The 19305-nt window shown below is 56.5% G+C and overlaps 1 protein-coding gene across 1 annotated transcript in view; it reads left to right on the top strand.

Annotated features, from left to right (window-relative positions):
- LOC109118119 (ephrin type-A receptor 8) overlaps nucleotides 1-19305 on the top strand; it is a 21024-nt gene that overhangs the window by 852 nt on the left and 867 nt on the right. The window contains exons 2-4 of the mRNA XM_019207745.1: nucleotides 4908-4972; nucleotides 10815-11478; nucleotides 17432-17587. Of these exons, the coding sequence (XP_019063290.1) occupies nucleotides 4908-4972; nucleotides 10815-11478; nucleotides 17432-17587 (885 nt within the window). The remainder of the gene's footprint in view (nucleotides 1-4907; nucleotides 4973-10814; nucleotides 11479-17431; nucleotides 17588-19305) is intronic.

The following is a 19305-nucleotide window of genomic DNA, read 5'->3' as shown; positions in this document are numbered from 1 at the left end:
GGGCGCGCGCTGCCTGAGGCTCAACTTCCTTGGCCTCGACCCTGAGCTCCCCAGTGAACCCGGAGCCCTCGGCCTGGGGGGCGGGGTGGCGCCTGGCAGGCTGTGAGGTTAAGGGACCGAGCGATGCGCATGGGGACCTACGGGCTTGGGGATGAGGAACGAGGCTCACAGGACTGGGGGACGGAGGGATAGGACAGGGGCAGGACCCAGGGCTACAGAGCTGGAGACAGAAAACTGAGGAGCCAACATGGGGGGACAGGAGGACAGGACTGAAGACGGCAAACGATATGGAGGGGCGAGGGGACAGGGAGAGAGGGAAGGGGACGGGGATGGGGGTGGAGGACAGAACAGAGTGGCAGGCACTAAGGGACAGAGGGACACAAGAATGGGGGAAATGGAGCTGGAGATGCACCGAGAGGCAAGGATCCAGAACTGTGACTGGAGAACCTGGGGACTGGATGGCTGCAGGGGACAGAGAAGTGAGGGGCCCGAAGATGTGAGGTCTTGGGAGTGGGGCCGAGGTTGAGAGAGGGGAGAAGACCAGACACCAGAGGAGCCCCCCCAACCCGCAGGGGAGGCAGAAGCACAGAGAGTCAGAAGGCTGGGCCGCAGAGAGACTGGGGCAGGCCACACAGAAAGCAATGTCTCGTCTGGGTCAAAGCCACGGTGGCCAGGCCAGTCACTCTGGAGCTGGGGGAGGCAGGGAGGATTCCAGGAGAGAGCAGAGATGACTGAATCCTGGGACAGAAAGTGTCCAGGAGGTGACTTCTGGTGGGGAGGAGGGCCAAGGGAAGCAGAGAGGGAGCACCCAGGGCTTCCCACCACCACCCCTTAGCCCCACCTGACGCCCCAGGTGCAGCCCAGGATGCTGCTGGTCCTGCTCCCCATGCCCAGCCCTGTGCCCAACCCAGGAAGCCTGTTTCCGTGCTCCGTGCAGGAAGCCGGGGCTGCTGTCCGAGTCTGGAGCTGGGTTCTCACCAGGTAGCAGGGAGCATCCAACCCATGCCGCTCTTCCCAGATCAGACCACAGATCCTCCCTCACACACCCAGCACTCGGAGATCCCACCCTGCCCACGGGCACACACGGGCTGGTCGGGATTCACATGTGTAGACCGGGCTGGTGGAGACTCACGCTTGTGCACAGCATATGCCCAACAGTGCAACCATTACACATGTGCACAGACTCACACGTCCATACATGCCCGGATGCATGACCATGCACACAGGCATATGACATCAGGGTACGCAGAGATGTGTTGCACCACCTATATTAGGAGACCTGCAGACTTGCATTCATGCCCATGGAAATGCACACATACATTCATAGACATGGATAAAATCATCATAGTACTCTGTGAAACAGGCCAGCAGGGATTGGAGCTGTTGCAGGGTGGCTGAGAGGTGAGCTGGCAGGAGGGCAGGGCAGGGCTGGTGGGGTTGGTAGTGATAAGGCCCAGTCCCCTGAATACCAGGAGAGACCTGGGTGGAACTGGGACACAGGGGGCCTTGGGGCCCTCTGCACTGTAGCCTGCAAAATTAGGTGGGCCAGTTTTTGGTGTAGTGGAATTCTGAAGCCCATGGCAAGGCTTTGGGAGCCCGGTGGTGCACCCCAATTGCTTGCCTCAATGCTTTTCTTTGGGAAGGAACCCAGTATCTTCCTGGAATCCCAGCAACAAGTCTCAGGCCTTCTGGGCAGGTGACTTTTCCCAGGCCCCAGCGCTGAGGACAGAGCATGGGCCTGGTGGGCTTAGGTCCAGCAGAGGAGCCACAGTTGGCAAAGAGGCAAGGTCTGGCAAGAGGCAGGAAGGAAGTCTGTCTGGGAAGAGGGTAGACATTGCCCAAGGGCCAGAGACCATGTGCAGGCTCCTTGTGGGATGTCCAGGGTTCTTTCTGGCGTTGTCCCTGGACTAATGCAGAAGCAGACCTGGCCAGGGAGACTGTTGGAAATCAGGGAGGAGGCTGGGCTCAACTGGGGTCCAGCAGAGGTGACAGTGCCCAGCTTTCTCTGGTGGCCCATTGTCACGTTCCTCACAGTGGCCCTGCTGGGGTCACTGAGAAAGGGCCATGTACCTGAAGACATGCCCTGAGCCCCACTAGGCTCACAGACCCTTATTGCTTTCCGGGGTACTCTGTCCTCCCGTTCGGGGTGAACTCCAAGGTATTGACATGCTGGCTGACATCCCCTGGCCACCCCGAATTCTCTAGCCTCACCATCATGCGCTGTGTCCTCGGGGAATGTAAATCAATTTAAGTATTAGTCTCAGTGAAATGGAGTGGGAGAAGGTGACGGTGGTGGAGAAAAAGAGGAATCGCATAATGCCTTCCACAGTCAAACAGGGATGGCTTAGGAATTATCCGTGCTGCTCAGAGCGGGAGAGGGACCTGTTTGGTTCCCCCAGGAAAGCCTAGGCAGTCAGGACTAGGAGGCATTCCTGTGGGCATCTTTCAGATGGGGAAACTGAGGCCCAGTGGGGTTCAGTGATCTGTTTCATTGAAGGGGCCCAAGAGATCATGGAGTCCGGACCTCCCATTTTGCAAGTCGGGGGACAAGTTCAGAGAGGGGAATTAACAAAAGGCAGGAGAGTTGGCTGTGGTGACCTGAGGTCTGAATTCCCATGGGGTTCAGGCCCAGGCCAGGCCAGGCCAGGCAGGCCTAAAGCTGAACGCCATCTGGACCTACAAACCTCCTGCCGGCCCAGGGCTTCCCTAGAGAGACATCACTCATTCCCCCTATGGAAGGGGCTGGGATGGGTCAGAGGGGGAGAAGGGAAGGGCAGGGGAGGGAAGGGACAGAGAAGAGTCTCACAGGAATTGGATCAAGCAGCCCCGGAATCCTGTCGCCCTTCCCCACGCCGATGGAATCCGCATTTGACTTGTCTTTGGATTATCTGAACCCCCTGGCTGGCTGATGGAGTCAGCCACAGATGCCGTGGGGCTTCCTAGTGGAGGAAACGGCCCAGCAGTGGCCCTGGAGGTGGGGTTTTCCAGGGCTCGAACCCTCGGTGATGGGTATTAGCTGGGGTTGCTTCTGGGTAGGGGCAGGTCTGAGCTGGGTCTGTTCCATGCCAGGAGAAGGGGCCCTCTGGCCCCAAGGCCCACATCGGGGATGCAGCTTGGGCTGGGGAAACCCATGGCGCCCATGGCCCACCCGCTCTCCAGAATGGGCCCACCTGTATGGGGGAAGCCGCAGTGCAGCCCCCTCCCCCTCCCCCAGCAGCGGAGGAGAGAGCTGCCTGACCCAGATTTCTCTACAGTGCCTGCTAGTCAGGGAGGGAGGCGGGAAGCCTTTTCTCTGCTTGTGCCCCTGGTGTGGGGTTGGCTCAAGGAGGGGGCATCCCTGGTGGTCATTCACTCCATCTCCTGATCCCACCTGGCCCCCGGGGACCAGGGAGGAGCACAGAGCCCCTCCTTGGTTCTCAGCCCCTCTCCAGCCGGCATTCAGGGTCTCTGACAATGGGGTGGGAGGAGAAAATCAGCAAACAAGCGCATCGGCATCATCGTCACCCCAGCCTTTCCTGAGGACCCTTATCTTCATCTTTGAGGGGCAGAATCTGAGCTACCTGACACTCAGGCAGGATACCTGGCCTCTCTGTGAGGAAGTTCCAAGAGGACCCCGGCATTAACCCTCTGCGATCTGCCCAAGCCTGCTGACTAGGACAATTGGAAGCCCTAGGATTGTTGCTTAGAGGGGAGACTCATGGAAGACAGTATACTGAAAGCTATAGGACTAGAGTTACTAGGACTATGGGACCCTGTCATACAACTCACCAGGTAATTGAAAGGAAGCAGGGGCCCAGAGAGGTAAAGGAACTTACCCAAAGACACAGAGCAGATAGAGACAGCGGACGCCAGGGCCCTGTTTTCTAAAGGCCAGTGCAGTTTTATCTGCATAATTGAGCAGGTGGACATGAGGGACATGGGGAGAGGCTAGAAAGGGTAAGAGGTAAAGGAAGCTAGCATGGGGACCAGCTCTGGAGCAGACACTGGTGTATACTTTACAGGTGGCCTCTTAATCTTCATCTAAACCCTTAGGTATTATTAACCCACTTTACAGGTGAGGGAACTGAGGGTCAAAGAAAGAAAGAAAGGTCACTTGCTAGTAAGTGGCTGTGTTGAGACAAGAGCTCAGGAGTGTCTGACCCCAAAGGCAAGCTCTTTTATCTGCTTTGTTTTTGAAATGGCAGGGTTCCTGGCTGTAGGGCCTTCCTTAGAATAGACCTACTGTTTGGACCAGTGCCTTCCAAGGGGTGTGAACTCCCCAGAGCAGCTGCTCCTCAGGCCCAGCCTTGCAGGTGGGTGGTGATGCTTGTGGGTGCCACAGCAGGTGCTCAGACTTCTAGGTAACTTACTGTACCTCTGGGAGCTCAGATCTTCATCCGCTTAACGGAGATGCTAGTGACCCCTCTGACATTTTGAGGGTCACAGACGGACATCCAAAGCTCAGCTCAGCACGCAGTAGGTACACACTAGGGCACAGCTCTTGCCCTTCTGAATCCCTCCCTGTCACTGAGCTCAGCTGATGCCAGGCACCACTACCATGGGGGACACAGGACTCCGCAGCATAGTATTGGGATGCCATTTGGTCACTTAAGAGAGACAAGGGTCAGGTCATCCTCACAAAAGCCCCAAGAGATAGGAACCACCCTCAGGGAGGAAACAGAAGCTTGGGGTGTGAAGGGACTCATCCCACACCACACAGCTCCTAAGCAGCAGAACTGGAGTTCTGTACCCTGGCCCAGAAGGCTGGCTCTGGGCAGCTTGTACTCCAGGAGGGAGGAGGCTGGGCTACTCCAGTCTCTTGGGCAGCAAAGCTGGGAGCTACTGTGTCGGGGGCTGGGCACAGACCCACGTGGTGGCCTGGGAAGAGGGTCGCAGGGCCTGATGCCCTCCTGTCTCCTCTTTTACAGTGAACTTGTTGGACACATCGACCATCCATGGAGATTGGGGCTGGCTCACATATCCGGCTCACGGGGTGAGTGAGGGGACAGTGTCATGCCTCTGTGAGCAGAGAGAGGCTGCCCTGTGGAATCTTAGCATCAGGTGGATCCAAAGAAGGCAGAGGACCAGAGAGGTGAAGGAATTGACCCAGGATGTAAGGCTGCTGGGGACAGAGTGGCTGCTTTCTTAACAGTTTAGTGCACGTTTACCCTTGGGATTACAGACCCATCTCTGGCTTTGGGGGTCCTGATTCATGTCTGAGACCCAAGATGTGGGATCCTCACATCTGTGCCCTGGGCCTGCAGATTCATGACTTCCCAAGGCCAGGCCCAGCATTGCTTGAGACAGGGAAGCAGGGCTAGCAAGGCCCCAGCCAGGCATGGTCTCCTCCCTCCTGGCTGCCCTGCCCTCCCTAGAAGGTGCGTGGGCCTCTTGAGTGTCACATCTTCTTTTCTCTGTCAGGAGCATGGGGGAGCACAACAGCCCCACCATGGCTGGGCTGCCTGGTCCTATCTGGTCCAGGCCACCAGGTCCTTGTGGCTCCTGTGCCCACTGAGGTGTCCTTCCCACCTTCCAGGGAGGAGGCTGCATATTCCACACCCTGACTGTCTTCCAGCGCCATGGGCCCCCGCAGCGCAGCCCGGAGAGATCGCAGCTCTGCCATGGTGCTCCGGGGTCCCGGCCATTTCTTCAGCTCCTGTCCCAGTCTGTAGAGAGGAGCAAGCGTGCAAGGGCCACCTGGGCGTGGCGGGTGGGGCGGGATGGTGCCCACCGTGGCACTGTGCTCACACACAGTGCACTCTCACTGGGGAGAGGCTTCATCGCCGGCATTGTAAGTGTGTGTGAGGGCTCTCATGTTGTGCATGTGACCTCCCACCGGTGTGCTCAGAAACACACATACGCGCACGCACGTCCCCAGCACAGATGCAAGTGTGTGGAGCACACTGACTCCTTTCAAAGACACTTTCAGCTTCCACGGCTGGAGGACAGAGGAACAGGAATGCTGGTAGCGGTACCGCTAACGGTGCTATGAGGGAATCTTTCTGGACTTCAGGGCAATTTTCCTCCGGGGTAGCGGTCAGGCCAGAGCCCTGCTCCCCTCTCTCTGGAGTCTCATTAGCAGCCAGTAGTAGCTGAGCCCCCATCACCACCCCAGGGCTCTGGGGAGCTGGCGGCCCCTGTGGGTGCTGACTGTACAGGTCCAAGAGCCGGGAGGGCGTCTACTCACCTTCCAGTGGGCCAGCCCCGCCTGAGGAGAGGCTGGGCCCTTGGGCTGGGGTCTCCTCTGTGAAAGGCGTTGGCAGCGTACACCTGTGTGGCCCATGACAGAGGCCCACCCAGCTCGGGCTGCTGGCTGACTCAGCGTTTCCTTCATCCCTGTGGCTAGCAAGGGGCGCACTGGCCCTAGACTGCTACTGGGGTCTCTGTCACAGCACTTGGTACTATGCCCGAGGGAAATGAGGAGGGGTGGGGGGGCGTTGAGCATGTGGGGAGCCTGCAGGACTTGCCCTTTGGACATCATACTCAGGTGATTCAAACTCCTTTTGTTTATGGACACTAAACCATGGTACCGTGTCCTCCCATTTTACTTAGGATTTAGAAGAAATAATAACAGGTTCACATAGCTCTTAACAAGTCAAGATGCCACATGTAATCCCAAAACCAAGCCTTCTAGATATTCAGGGCCGGTTTCACAGAGGAGGATGCTAAGGCCCAGATCAGTGAGAAGACTGCCTGTCACCAGCAGGCTCCAGGTGGTGACTCACGTCTGCCCTGGGTCCCTTCTCCACCTTATAAGTCAGGTGGCCTAGCTGTGGGGCTGGGGTAGGCCTTCGTGGTCCACCGAGCCAGGCTCAGTCACCGTGGGGACCGGGGTTGTTCATGGAAAACAGGAGGCTGCAGTTTGAGGCCTGGTCCCGAGGCCAGGCTCACAGTGCCCCTGCCCAGGAGGTCAGGGAGGGGCCTGGGAGTCCTGTTTAATACATTTTCCAGGTGATTCTCCTGCCCAGCCTGGAGGAGGGTCTTTGGCCCTGGAGGTTCTGTGTGCCCCTCTGCTTCTGGAGTCTGCCCAACTGTCTTGGTTCAGAGGTCATCCAGGGCTGACTCCAGCATTGGATGATGCCAGGCAGAAGGGCAAGGGTGCTGGGCTCCAGTGGCCGGCTCTCTGCCTCCTGTTGCCAGTGTGACTCAGGCTGGTCACTGGCCTCGCCTTGACCCCCTTTCATATCATGGGGCCATCACAGAGCCTGCAGCTGTCTCCAACGAACACCTTACCAATTCGAATCTGAGTTAAGCGAGGTTAAGCCACACTGGCATCAGGGGACGCTGGGCCAGACTCCACATGTTTAGCTACACTGCCTTCCTCCCTCCGTTCCCCGATCTTCCACCCACCAGGACACCTGAAGCTTGCCTGGCAAGTCAGCAGCTACTGAGGTGAAGGGCATGGTCATACCTCCTCACTACCTCCCAGAGCAGACAGAAGGAGCAGGCATTAGCAACCCCATTTCACAGATGAGAAGCCCTCAGAGGGGATGTCACCTAGCAAGGCCACATAGCTAGCTTGCTGAGTGCTGTTCTAGGAAGAGCGCAGAGCTGGGGGAACAGTGTGCTGGGGTCAACTTCTGGGTCTCAAGGGGCAGCTGGGAGAGTGGCACCCTGTATGGATTAGGCTGCCACAGGTGGTGAGCAGGCCACTTCTGCCCTTTCGCTGGGCCTCTGGGAATCTGTGCCACTCCAGGCGTCCACAGCAGCTCTCAGAGCTGGCAGGTTGGGCCGGGCCATTGGCACTGATGGGGAGGCTGGAGCGGACTCAGATTGAGCTGATTAATTTATCTGGGGCCCTGGCAGGAAACAGACAGGGAGCAGCTGGCAGGCCCTTTCATGTTCCATTAATTGTGACAGTGACTTTAACCCCAGATGTGTACACTGCTGCCCGGAGGTTCTGGCTGCAGTGTGGGGTGTGAGCCAGGACTCCTTCTGGGTGGAGGTCAGGAAGCATAACCTTGTGCGGGGAAGGTTGGTGTTCCAGGTGCTCCTTTGGACCGGAACCCCTCCTCCAAAGACCCTGGAAGCAAACTGTGGCCTGGGAGTCACTGCCAGTTCAGCAGCATATCTGTCCCCTGATCGTGAAGTGCCTTCCTGTGCCAGGCCTGAGCTCAGCACTTCGTAGGCCTCACAGAGGTGGGGCCTGCACCAACCCCGCTTCACAGAGGTGGGCACTGAGGGTAGAGACCACATGCGGACAGAGGGACTTGTGACAGGCAGGCAAGGACTCAGGATGCCATGGCTCCCACCCTAGCACTCAGGGAACAAGCTCAGAACTGCCCAGAACCTCAGAGCATCAAGAGGAGTTGTCTTCCAGCCCGGTACCCCCTGAAGCAATAGGATCTTTAGTTCAAGGGCAACTGCACATGGGGGTCCGATGGAGAAGGCCGAGCTGTGGCATCTGTGGCAACACCGACCCCAACTTCTGCCCTTGGCTCCCACCTGGGACCTCTGGACTCAGCCCAGTGTCTGCTCTCACCAGTAGCGCAGCCAAGGGAGATGGTTTCTTCCCTCCTGACCCAGGGCCAGGCCACCCAGTGGAACATGCAGCTGCCCACATCCAGCTGCCTGGGGACTGGCCGGGTATCTTGAGAGATACAAGTGAGATTCCCCCCACCCCACCCTGACACCACCTTGTCTGGTGGACTTGGCGGCTCCTGATGGCAGGAGCATTTCTGGCATTTTTCTCTTAGTTTTCTTTTGTTTTGGAGGGCTGGGGATCAAACGACAGGCCCTGTCCATTCCACGAAAGCACCCTACTGCTGAGCTAACACCCCAGCCCTATGAGTTTTTAGGGGGTGTTTTTGTTTTTGTTTTTGTGGTGCTGGGGATTGAACCCAAGGTCTCCGGCATGGTAGGAAAATACTTTGTCACTGAGCCATAGCCCCCAGCACTACTCTTTTTTATTGTGGTAAAATACACATAACATAAAATATACCATTTTAAACCTTAATTTTTTTGTTTCAATTTCTGGTATTGGGGAATTGAACCGAGGATCTTTGCATTGAGCTACATCCCCTGCCTTTGTTATTTTACATTTTTTAAAATTTTGAGACAGTCTCACTATGTTGCTGAGTTGCCCAGGCTGGGCTGGAACTTGTGATCTCCTCCTGCCTCAGCCTCCCCAAAGTGCTGGGATCACAGGTGTGCAGCACCACCCCTAGCTCATCTTAACCATGTTTAAGCATACCCTTCAGTGGCATTAAATACATTTACCATCGCCATTACCCATCTCTAGAACTCTTCCTGCCTTGTAACATCGAAATTCTGCACCCATTAAACAGTGACTCCCTCTCCCCTTCCTGCAGCCCTGGCAACCACCATTTTATTTTCTATCTGTGATTTTGACTCACCTAGGCGCCTTATATAAGCGGAGTTATACAATGTTGGTCCTTTCATTTCTGGCTTGTTTCATTTAGCATAATGTCTTCAAGTTTGATCTATGTTGTAGTATATTTCAGAATTCCCTTCTATAGCCGAATAATATCCCACTGTATATAAATACTATATTTTATTTATCCACTCAGCTGTTGATAGATGTGTGGGTTACTTCTGCGTTCAAATTTTTGAGGTTTCTTTTTTTATTTAAGTTTTTGCTGTGCTGGGATCAAACCCGGGGTTGTACCCATGTTAAGCGAGTGCCTAGTCACTGAGCTGCATCCCTCGTGGCACATTTTAGCGATAGTGAACAATGTGACAAGCCTGGGTTTCCACACACTTCTTCAGGACCCTGCTCTCAGTTCTCCCGTGTAGGCTCAGAATCGCTGGTTCCTACAGCAAAGCTCACTTTAATTTTTTCTGAGGAGCCACTATCCTGTTTTCTGCAACAGCTCCACAGACACACAGAGGTTCTGCTTTCTTCACATTCTCAGCCATACTCTGTTGTTTTCTGGTTTTTGTTTCTTTTTAATATAATAGCTACCCTACTGGGCATGAAGTGGGATCTCATTGTGTCTTTGATTTGTATTTCCCCAGTGATTCGCAGCACTTAGCATCTTTTCATGTGTGGTTTGGCCATCTGTATATCTCCTTTGGAAAAATATCTGTTGAGGCCCTTTGCTTATTTTTTAATTGGACTGTTTATTTTCTGTGGTTGAGTTGTAGGAGTTTTCCAGAGTTCTCCTTCGGATATTACTCCCTTATCAGATAAATGATTTGCGTGGGTCGCCTTCCAATTCTGTTGAGAGTGCCTGGTCTCTTTCTGGATTACTCGCGCCCAGCGGGCAACCAGCACAGGAGCAATCACACCTGACTCCCCTGCCTCCTGCGAGGCGTTGACTGGACCCAGGCCAGCTCAAGAGCCCACAGCCTTGAGTAGCGGCCAGGGAAACAGCAAGAACAGCAGGGCAGGGCCAGGGATGTTGTTCAGTGGTGCAGCACCTGCCTGGCAAGCACAAGGCCCTGAGTTGAATTCCGGTACCTAAAAAAAAAGGAAAAAAAGAACAGCAGGGCCAAGCGAATCTTCGGTCAGGCAGTCACTCAACAAGCAATGGAACAGGAGGGCCTGCTGGGGAGTTAGAGGTGACGCGCAGCACACACCACACGGCCAGGTTTTTATATTACAAGATCCAGTTGTCAGCTGACAATGGAAATGACATGTGAGGCAGGCCAGTGTCCCAGCACCACCTCTGCTTCCCACTAGCTCTCTGACCTCAGCACTGCAGTGCATGAGTCTGAGCCTCCGTTTCCCTAAGTCACAGGCTCTCTGAGGTCCAGCAGTTGTGACTGTCCCTGGTGTCCACACCCCCCCACCCCCGCACGTGTGTCACGTGACTTGGGGTTGGCAGGAGGACAGAACCTCTCCCTCAGGAGCCTGTGCTCTTTGCCCACAGTGGGACTCCATCAACGAGGTGGACGAGTCCTTCCATCCCATACACACCTACCAGGTGTGCAACGTCATGAGCCCCAACCAGAACAACTGGCTGCGCACCAGCTGGGTGCCCCGCGATGGCGCGAGGCGGGTCTACGCGGAGATCAAGTTCACGCTGCGCGACTGCAACAGCATGCCCGGCGTGCTGGGCACCTGCAAGGAGACCTTCAATCTCTACTACCTGGAGTCTGACCGCGACCTGGGCGCCAGCACGCAGGAAAGCCAGTTCCTCAAGATCGACACGATCGCGGCTGACGAGAGCTTCACCGGCGCTGACCTGGGCGTGCGGCGGCTCAAGCTCAACACGGAGGTGCGCGGCGTGGGGCCGCTCAGCAAGCGCGGCTTCTACCTGGCCTTCCAGGACATCGGGGCCTGCCTCGCCATCCTGTCTCTGCGCATCTACTACAAGAAGTGCCCCGCCATGGTGCGCAACCTGGCAGCCTTCTCGGAGGCGGTGACTGGGGCCGACTCGTCCTCTCTGGTGGAGGTGCGGGGCCAGTGCGTGCGTCACTCGGAGGAGCGGGACACGCCCAAGATGTACTGCAGCGCCGAGGGCGAGTGGCTGGTGCCCATAGGCAAGTGCGTGTGCAGCGCTGGCTACGAGGAGCGGCGGGATGCCTGTGTGGGTGAGCGCGCCCAGGCTGGGCTCGGGGGTGGGGGGGTCCTGGGAGGATGGGTAACCCCGGGAAGCAGCTGCTCCGTGCACAAGCGCGCTGTGTGCCTGGGGAGAGGGGATGGAGGTAGAGCTAAGGGAAGCTGTGTTACTGGATATGCCCCTGAGCCAGGGAACAATACTGCAGGCTAACGCAGGTCAGGCACTGTTCTAGGCACTTTGCATGTTCTAATTCATTTAATCCCTTATAGATAAAGAGATGGAAGCACAGAGAGTGAGGTAACTTGCCCAAGGTCACACAGCCGGGAGGCAGCAAAACTGATTTCTACCCACAAGTCTGAATCTGGAGTCTGGACTGGAAATCACTAAAGTTCTAAGCAGTGGAGTGGAGGGACGTGGACCAGGGGCCTGGGGGGTGTGCACAGATAGGGGTCATTATGAAGGTATCGGGCAGGGAACCTGGGGCCACAACCTAAGTTGGACCTGTTACCAGCCAGCTGGTTCAAGCTGCTTGTGTTTGGAGGAAACTGTCAGGTCCCATTGAGGATGCCTGAGCACCCAGTCTTAGACCAGTGTGTGTCGTGGGTGTACTGGGAGGCACCCATGTCGGGCCTGGGAGCAGGTATCTTCATGGGGGAGCCCAGAGCCCAGAAAGTGTGCATGTGTGTGCCTGTGTGTGGTCACCAGGCATCCTGAAAGAGGGGCCATTGGACAGGCAGCTGGTATTCAGCTGGCACAGGGCTCAGCCTGGTTTCCCTGCCCCTCCTGATCCCCTGGGGTGGTACACATGCCCTTCAGCCACCCAGGCACAGGGAACCCTGGCTGCGGAGCCAGAGGAGGTACAGGGGAGGGCATGTTCCCATGTAGAGGTCAAAAGAGACTAGCATCCTCAATTTCAACTACTCGAGAGGCTGAGGCAGGAGGATTGAAATTGGAACCCAGCCTGGACAATTTAGTGGGTTGGTGAAACCCTGAATCAAAATTTTAAAAGCTCCAGTGGGACTGAACCCCAATGACCACTAGGAATGTTCTCCCTACTACTAGACAGTCCCCAGGACTACAGTTAGGGGAAGGGAACTTGGGCCTCCCTGCTCTGCTCCCAACAGGCAGGCAGATTTCCTGGGTGCTGACGGGACTGAGCAGGTTGGAGGCTGACACCAGTGGGGAACACACAGGCAGTTCTACCCCCGCCATGACCAGCTGGGAGTTGTCTCGCACAGAGGTCTCCTCGGCCAGCTCTTCCTCGTTTTCAGGCCTTCTGTCTTTCTCAACAAACCTTTCTTCACATCCCCAGCTGCCGCGAGTCTTTACCCGTCGTGCACCCTAAGCCCCGGAGTGCCCCTGTGTATTGGCCTTTTTCTGGACTTGTTTAGCCCATCACGACTGTCCAGACTACTGGCCTCTTGTGGTCCTTGTCACAGACACCCGGTGCTCCTAGTGTTTGCTTGCTGCTGGGCAGCACCGACCACAAACATCCCTGTCACCTTTGGAGCTTACAGGGAGATACTCACACTGAGGTCCACTGCCCATTGCAGCAAGGCAGGGATTACAAATCTTACAAGTGGAATGACTGAGGCACAAGACATAGTGCCATCTGCGTGGGTCTCGCCGTGGGTGAGAGGTGGGGCTGGGGCTGCTGTCAGACCTGTCTTGATCTGCGCAGGTGAAGGCTTTTAGCCTCGCCTGGCCTGCCCCTGGCTGATTTCCATGCCAGGATATTGGCTTCCAACATCCCTTTATTCTGATGGGATAATAAAGCACCTTGGTGACAGTTTTCAAGTGTCTGCCATGCGCAGGGACTTCAGTGAATGCTCTTAGGTGAGTTATACACTCCCTTGGGCATCTGTGTCCTGGGCACCAGGGATCTGGCAGGGAGTCCCTACCTCTGGGGAGTTCACAGAGCTTCTCACCCTTACAACAGCCTCTCGGCAAGGAGTTATAGCCCCAGTGTACCCATGAGAGACACCCAGGCCCCTCACCTCAGGACCAGTCTGCCAGACTCCAGAGTCCAGCACTGCTTCTTCTGTCCACCAAACCCCCTTCAAAGCTCACTACCCTCCTGCCAGGCCACACTCAGAGGTTAGTGACGGGTGCAGCGCTAGCCGTGACATGGGCGGGCCAGTGCGCACCTGTTCACAGTCAGTGCCACCCTGGCTCTGACGTTGCTGGGAGCATAAATAATGCAGTGCTTCGTCCCACATGCCCTGAGACGTACTGGCCTGTGGGAGGGTGGCAGGGTTAGGCTCCACAAGGGCTGCGGAAGTGGGAGATGGGCTCAGACAGGGAAGGTGTCCTGCCCCAGGTCCACAGCACCTCAGGGACAGAAAGTCCAGGGCTGGAGCAGCAGGACATCCCAAGGCTGGGAGAGGCCAAGGCCAGGCCCATTTCCTTGTACTAGCACATTAATAAAAAAAGAATAAAGAAACGCCAAGGCTTGGTGAGGGAAATGGTAGCATATTTTGAATTTTGCATTTAAATCGTAATACAACATAATTATTCTAGTTGCAAGATAATTACAGGTTTTATAAAAAAATATTAATTCATAGTGCACTACAGGCAGAACAACTCAAGAAGGAACGCCAGTTTGAAGTTACAGGAGGGAAGACATTTTCCAGCCCTGTTGGCAGCTTCTGTGACTGTGTCACCCTATTTGGAGTGAACAGCACAGGTCCCAGACTGAGGCCCTCTGCAGATGGAGCAGCCCTACCTTAGTCCCTTTCCCCACCCCATGCAAAGCCCCAGCACCTCCCTGACAGACATCTGAGAGCAGGGAGGTGGGCAGAGCGGGGGAATCGGGCCCAAGCAGTAGCTGGGGACAGCATAGGGATCTTCCTGGCCACCTGAGACAACCCCCCACCCTTCCCACAGAAGGTCTGCAGGAGCCCTCTGGAGGCCCTTGGGCCTCTGCCAGTCCGAGGACCTCCGTCCCTGCTCTCTGAGCAGACAGTGGAGAGGAAGGGCTGGGAGGGATGCTGGCTTGCCTGCCCCTGGGCCCTGCCTTCCAGTTAACGAGAGGAGGGACCTGCAGCCAGAGCTGGGGCACAGCCCTTCTTCTCCTGCCTCGGGCTCCCATTCTCTCAGCTGTCCTCAGAGCTCCCTGGAAAGTGTCCCAGACAGAGGCAGTGAAGCCCCAGAGGAGAAAGACCCTCATGTTGCATGGTTCTGCAGAGGCCTTGCTGAGAGCCTCTGAACCAGAGAGGTGAAGTGACCAGCCCAAGGAGACACAGTGAGGAGTGGTTGATGGAATCTCACATCTCCCAGCTCTTCAACAAGAAAGCTCCTCACACCACCGGGTCCCTGACCCAGTGACCTCCCCTAACACCTGGCTGCTTGCCTCTCCGCCCAGGGCTCCTCCAGAAAGGGGACAGACTCATCCTCCCCCATGGAGCACAGTCTGAAGTCCCTGCTGCCATCTTTCCTGTCACCTGGACGCAGAATATAAATCACCCTCTGCGGCCCTAATCATCTTTCTATAAATATCAGAGCCTCATTTCAGAGGGGAGCATGAGCAAGGAGCTCTTTGCCTTCCTGGCCGTGTTTAAAATCTGATTTAGAATTAATTCCCTTTGGTTGTCCACTGGCAGACACCTTATTTGTCAAACCTCAAGCTCTTTGCAGGAGAGAGCAGAGAGGTGGCCGGGGCCACAGGCAGCTGCTGGCCTGACAGGTGGCCTGGCAAGGTGCCCTCGGCCGGGGCGGGAGCCCCTCCTGGCCCAGGACCCAGTGTGTGGGCCACACAGACTGGAAGCCTCGCAGGTCGGTGGCAGGACCAGGCCCCGGCCCAGAGCTACTCCATCTGTCTCAGCCTTGAATTTCCAGCCCACCGGCCGGGTCTCTGGGCTCCCTGAGGCCTGGTGATTAGTATTCTTATTAAAGATTATTTTATTTTCATTGCGTGGATTAATCTGGCCTTGCCACGGGACAGCCATGTGGGTATTAGCTGAGCGTAAGGGAACCGCTGACTGGCGAGTGACAGAAGTCAAACAGCTACCGCTACGCTCAGGGGAAGGCATGGCGAGGTGGCTGGGGAGAGGTGGCAGCAGTGTCCCAGCCTGGCTTGGCTGGCAGCCTGGGACCCTGCAAGGTCCTGGAGCTCTCGGAAGCAGCTTCCTCCTGCCCAGCGGTCACACTGATGCCAACTACATCCGGCTGTAGCAGTAGTGCCAGGACTGCCTGCATCAACACATCTTCCCTTCTGGGTTCCCTTGGAGTGGGGGGAGGTGCCACAAAAGCGGGGCACGTTTTCCCCATCCCAGCAGCTGCTGAGCCCCTTCCAGTTCCCTGGCCTCCATCTCCAGAACCACTTAGGGGTTCTCGTTTCTCCTAATTCCAGATTTTCTTTCAAGTTTGTAGAATTTAGAAATTAGCCCGGCTTTGGCTATTACAATAAAGAGATCCCAGCAGTATCCAAAAAAGAGATCTTGTGAAGTAATGTTTTCAAGTAAAACTTCTCTCTAGCACTGAGGCTTCCGGGAGGGGAGTTTTTTTGCAGCAAGAACCCAAGTAAGCTTCCTGCTGTCTCCACTGTGAAGGCCTTCAGTTCTGAGGATGCAGCTAGGTGCTGCCTGGCTGGGTGGAGCCCCTTGGCCCCCCTGGGGTCTCTGCACAGAGCAGACAGTGATGGGATCCACTCAGTTGAAAAACTCCGACAGTGTTACACAGCCTCTGCTCTCAGCAGCCTTGTGTCAGGTGCTGGGGACTTGCAGATGAGCAAGGGTCTCCCTCCAAGACTGCAGTCCAGGAGGAGAGTGAGACGTGGGTAGGACATGCAGCTGTGGTGTCACAGATGGAGCAGGAGCTGCGGGACAGGGAGGGGCATGGTGGCTTTAGAGTGTGTATGTTCAGTGCATGAGTGTGTACACACATGCATGTGTGTGTCGTGGAGAGGTCCAGGAACACTGCATTGAAGGAATAGTTACAAATAATCTTGAAAGAGGAATTCAACAAGTGGACAAAAGAGAAAAGACATCCCAGGAAGAAGGCATGGCACATGCAAAGGTCCTGAGGCAGGAAACAACCTGCTGCTAATGGTTTAGTTTGGCCTATGGATAGGGCTGAAGGAGGCTGCAAGTAGTTTGGTCCAGTAGGGAGGGAACTGGATGCCAGGTTTTCTTGTTAGGCAGGAAGTCCTTCGGGGGTTGAGCAGACAATGACAGAGCAAGGTGCACATCTTAGAGATTCCCTCAACCTACAGTGTCCCCACTCCCTCCATAGCTGGCCTGTTGTTACCAGCCCTTCCCTACCTCCTCAGGAATGTAGCTCCTCCAGGAATCCTCTGTTTCCCTGCTGGACACAATCACAGTTCCATGTGTCCTGGGCATCCTCTAAATGGCAGCTGCTGGAAGGTGGAGGCCCTGTGGCTCTTGTTCAGGGCAGCGTCTCAGTGCCTGGAGCAGCCTGGTCCTGACCGTGTTCTTTGTGGGAGTAGAGCAGGTGACTGGTCCACTGGCAAGTAGGGAGGTGCGAGGTAGGCGGAGCTGGAGGGCAGGAGCCACGCTCCCTGCGTGGTTGCGTGAGGAGCCTGGCTTTAGCCCTGGCTCTTCTCACCTGTGTCTGCTGTGGTTCGAGGACCGGGAGACTTCTGCACCCACCTCTTTTCCTGTCACATTCCCTACCTAGCTTTTATATCCTGTCCAAGATTTTGGTTCCTCTGATTCTCAGTCCCCTGATGTTGACCCCAAGGACCAGAGTCCCGTGAAGGACAGGATCCAAGGCTGGCTATGGGGTGGGAAGGCCAGTCGTAGGAGGGGTTGGGGAATTTGGAGAAGACCGTCTTGGGGTTGGGACTTAGATATTAGGGCCCAACTCAGCTCTGCCCTCAATGTGCTGTGCAGCTCTGCGTAAACCACAGACCCTCTCTGTGCTTCAGTCCCTCCATCTGCAAATGTGGGGGCCCAGGGAGAGCAGCCCCCAGGCCTGCCAGGGTGGCCCGGCCTGCTCACCTGCAGCTGTCTTCTTCCCCACAGCCTGCGAACTGGGCTTCTACAAATCAGCCCCGGGGGACCAGCTGTGTGCCCGCTGCCCTCCACACAGCCACTCCGCAGCCCCTGCTGCCCAGACCTGCCGCTGTGACCTCAGCTACTACCGTGCCACCCTGGACCCACCGTCCACAGCCTGCACCCGTGAGTACCACCCCAGCCCCGGCTCCCTCGAGCCAGGGCTGGGCCGGCACCCATGCCGGGTCTCAGTGCTCCATCGGTGGTGCAAGGCCGGGTCTGTGGGGCCAGAGCCCAGTCCGGGTGGACAGCACTATGACTCCTCAGTGGTGGCCTGGACCCCTCTGGACTCCCAGCCTCTTGTCATGTGTCACCTGATGTCTCCCTGGGAGAACCTCTCCATCCCTCCTTTGGTGTCTCCTTGCACTCCAGAAGGCAGATGCCTCCCAGCACAGGGCAGCTTGGTCGCCTCTGATGATGCTGATGTCCCGGTGAGTGGGTGATGAGCCAGGTTCTGACCTGTGGTGCAGGGAACTTGGAGCAGCACCCTGTCACCACCATCCTGGGTGGACCACGGAGCTGCTGTGTGCTGCTGTGTGCCGGAGTGTGTGTGTGTGTGTGTGTGTGTGTGTCATTCTGTGTGCCCCAGGATACCACAGGGATGGTGTGACTGTGTGTGTCTGAGTGCAGACCTCTGCGCGGTGTTTGTACACCTCAGTGCGGGTGTGCAATGTGCACGTGTAGAGGATCCTCGTGGGCTACATGTAGGGGGGTGCACACACCTGGACACCTGTCTCGTGAACTCAGCAGGTACCAGAGTGCATGTGCTTGCCTAGCCTTGCAAGGAAGTATGGGCCTAGAGAGCAGGGGCCGGGGCTGTGTACCTGAGGGGCTCGGGGATTCCATCGCCTGCCTGCCTGTGCCCGCAGGGCCATGTGACTGTCTCAGTAGGCTGTGTACCAGCTCCTCCATCCCGTCCTCACCCTGCCCCACAGTGGCTACCCATAGCCCACCCAGCCTGTGGCTGAGCCCACAAAAAGCGCCCCGCTTACCAACCCTGGCTCTGCATCCTCGACACGCCCATCCTCCTTCCACTCTTCTGGCCAGACCTAGGCAGTGTCCCCACATGGGGCCTGTCAGGCCGGAAGGCAGCTGGGTGACAGGGTGGCGGCATGGGCTCCTCAGGCGAGGGGAGCCCAGCTCTCAGTGATGGTATTTGTTCACAGCTGGCTGGGCTCTGGTCTCTTCCCAAACCCTGTAATTCAGTGCCTTAAGACTGGAAGGCTGCAAAAGACTGGGCTTTTGCTATTCCACACCCTCCTGAATGCAAACTCCTCTTCTCCGCAGAATATAGGTCTGTGATTCTGAGATCCTATGGTGCTAGTTTCTAAAGATCTCATGTTCCCTGCCTAGGATTCTGAGAGTTGGAATTCTGAGGCCCGGGGTCCCCATAGCCCCTCAAGTCCTCCCAGCTAGGACTAAACAGCCCTACTCCATGCTCTGCCCCACCAGGTGGCGCCTCTCTTGGCCCAGAGTCTTCGTGCAGCTGAGACAGAGCCCCATGCTGGGGTTGGGGAGGGGCTTCTTGGCACACACAGCCTTGGGGAGACTCCCGGGGCACTTTCTGGGCTCCACTTTATTCCATGCCGAGTGCTCAGTGGCAGTTTACATTAAGTCCAGCACAGAAGCTGAGGGGATGCCTGGGTGCAAATAGCCAGGAGAGGGGGCTCCTCGGAGCACCCAGGACTGAGGCGCTCCCTCCTGCTCTGGATGGAAGTTTTGGGTCCTGCTTTGTGCCTGCTTGGGTCCGAGCCCAGACCCTGACACCTGTGTTTCTGATGGCAGAAACACAGCCCCTGTCCTTGGGGATTGTCCAAAGGACAGAGTAGACATGACCTTATTCT

This window comes from Fukomys damarensis, unplaced genomic scaffold, assembly GCF_012274545.1.
Source record: "Fukomys damarensis isolate Sample0158 unplaced genomic scaffold, DMR_v1.0_HiC HiC_scaffold_23, whole genome shotgun sequence".
Lineage (NCBI taxonomy): Eukaryota > Metazoa > Chordata > Mammalia > Rodentia > Bathyergidae > Fukomys > Fukomys damarensis.
The sequence above is the reverse complement of the archived record's forward strand: the minus strand, read 5'-3'. Positions and strand labels throughout refer to the sequence as shown.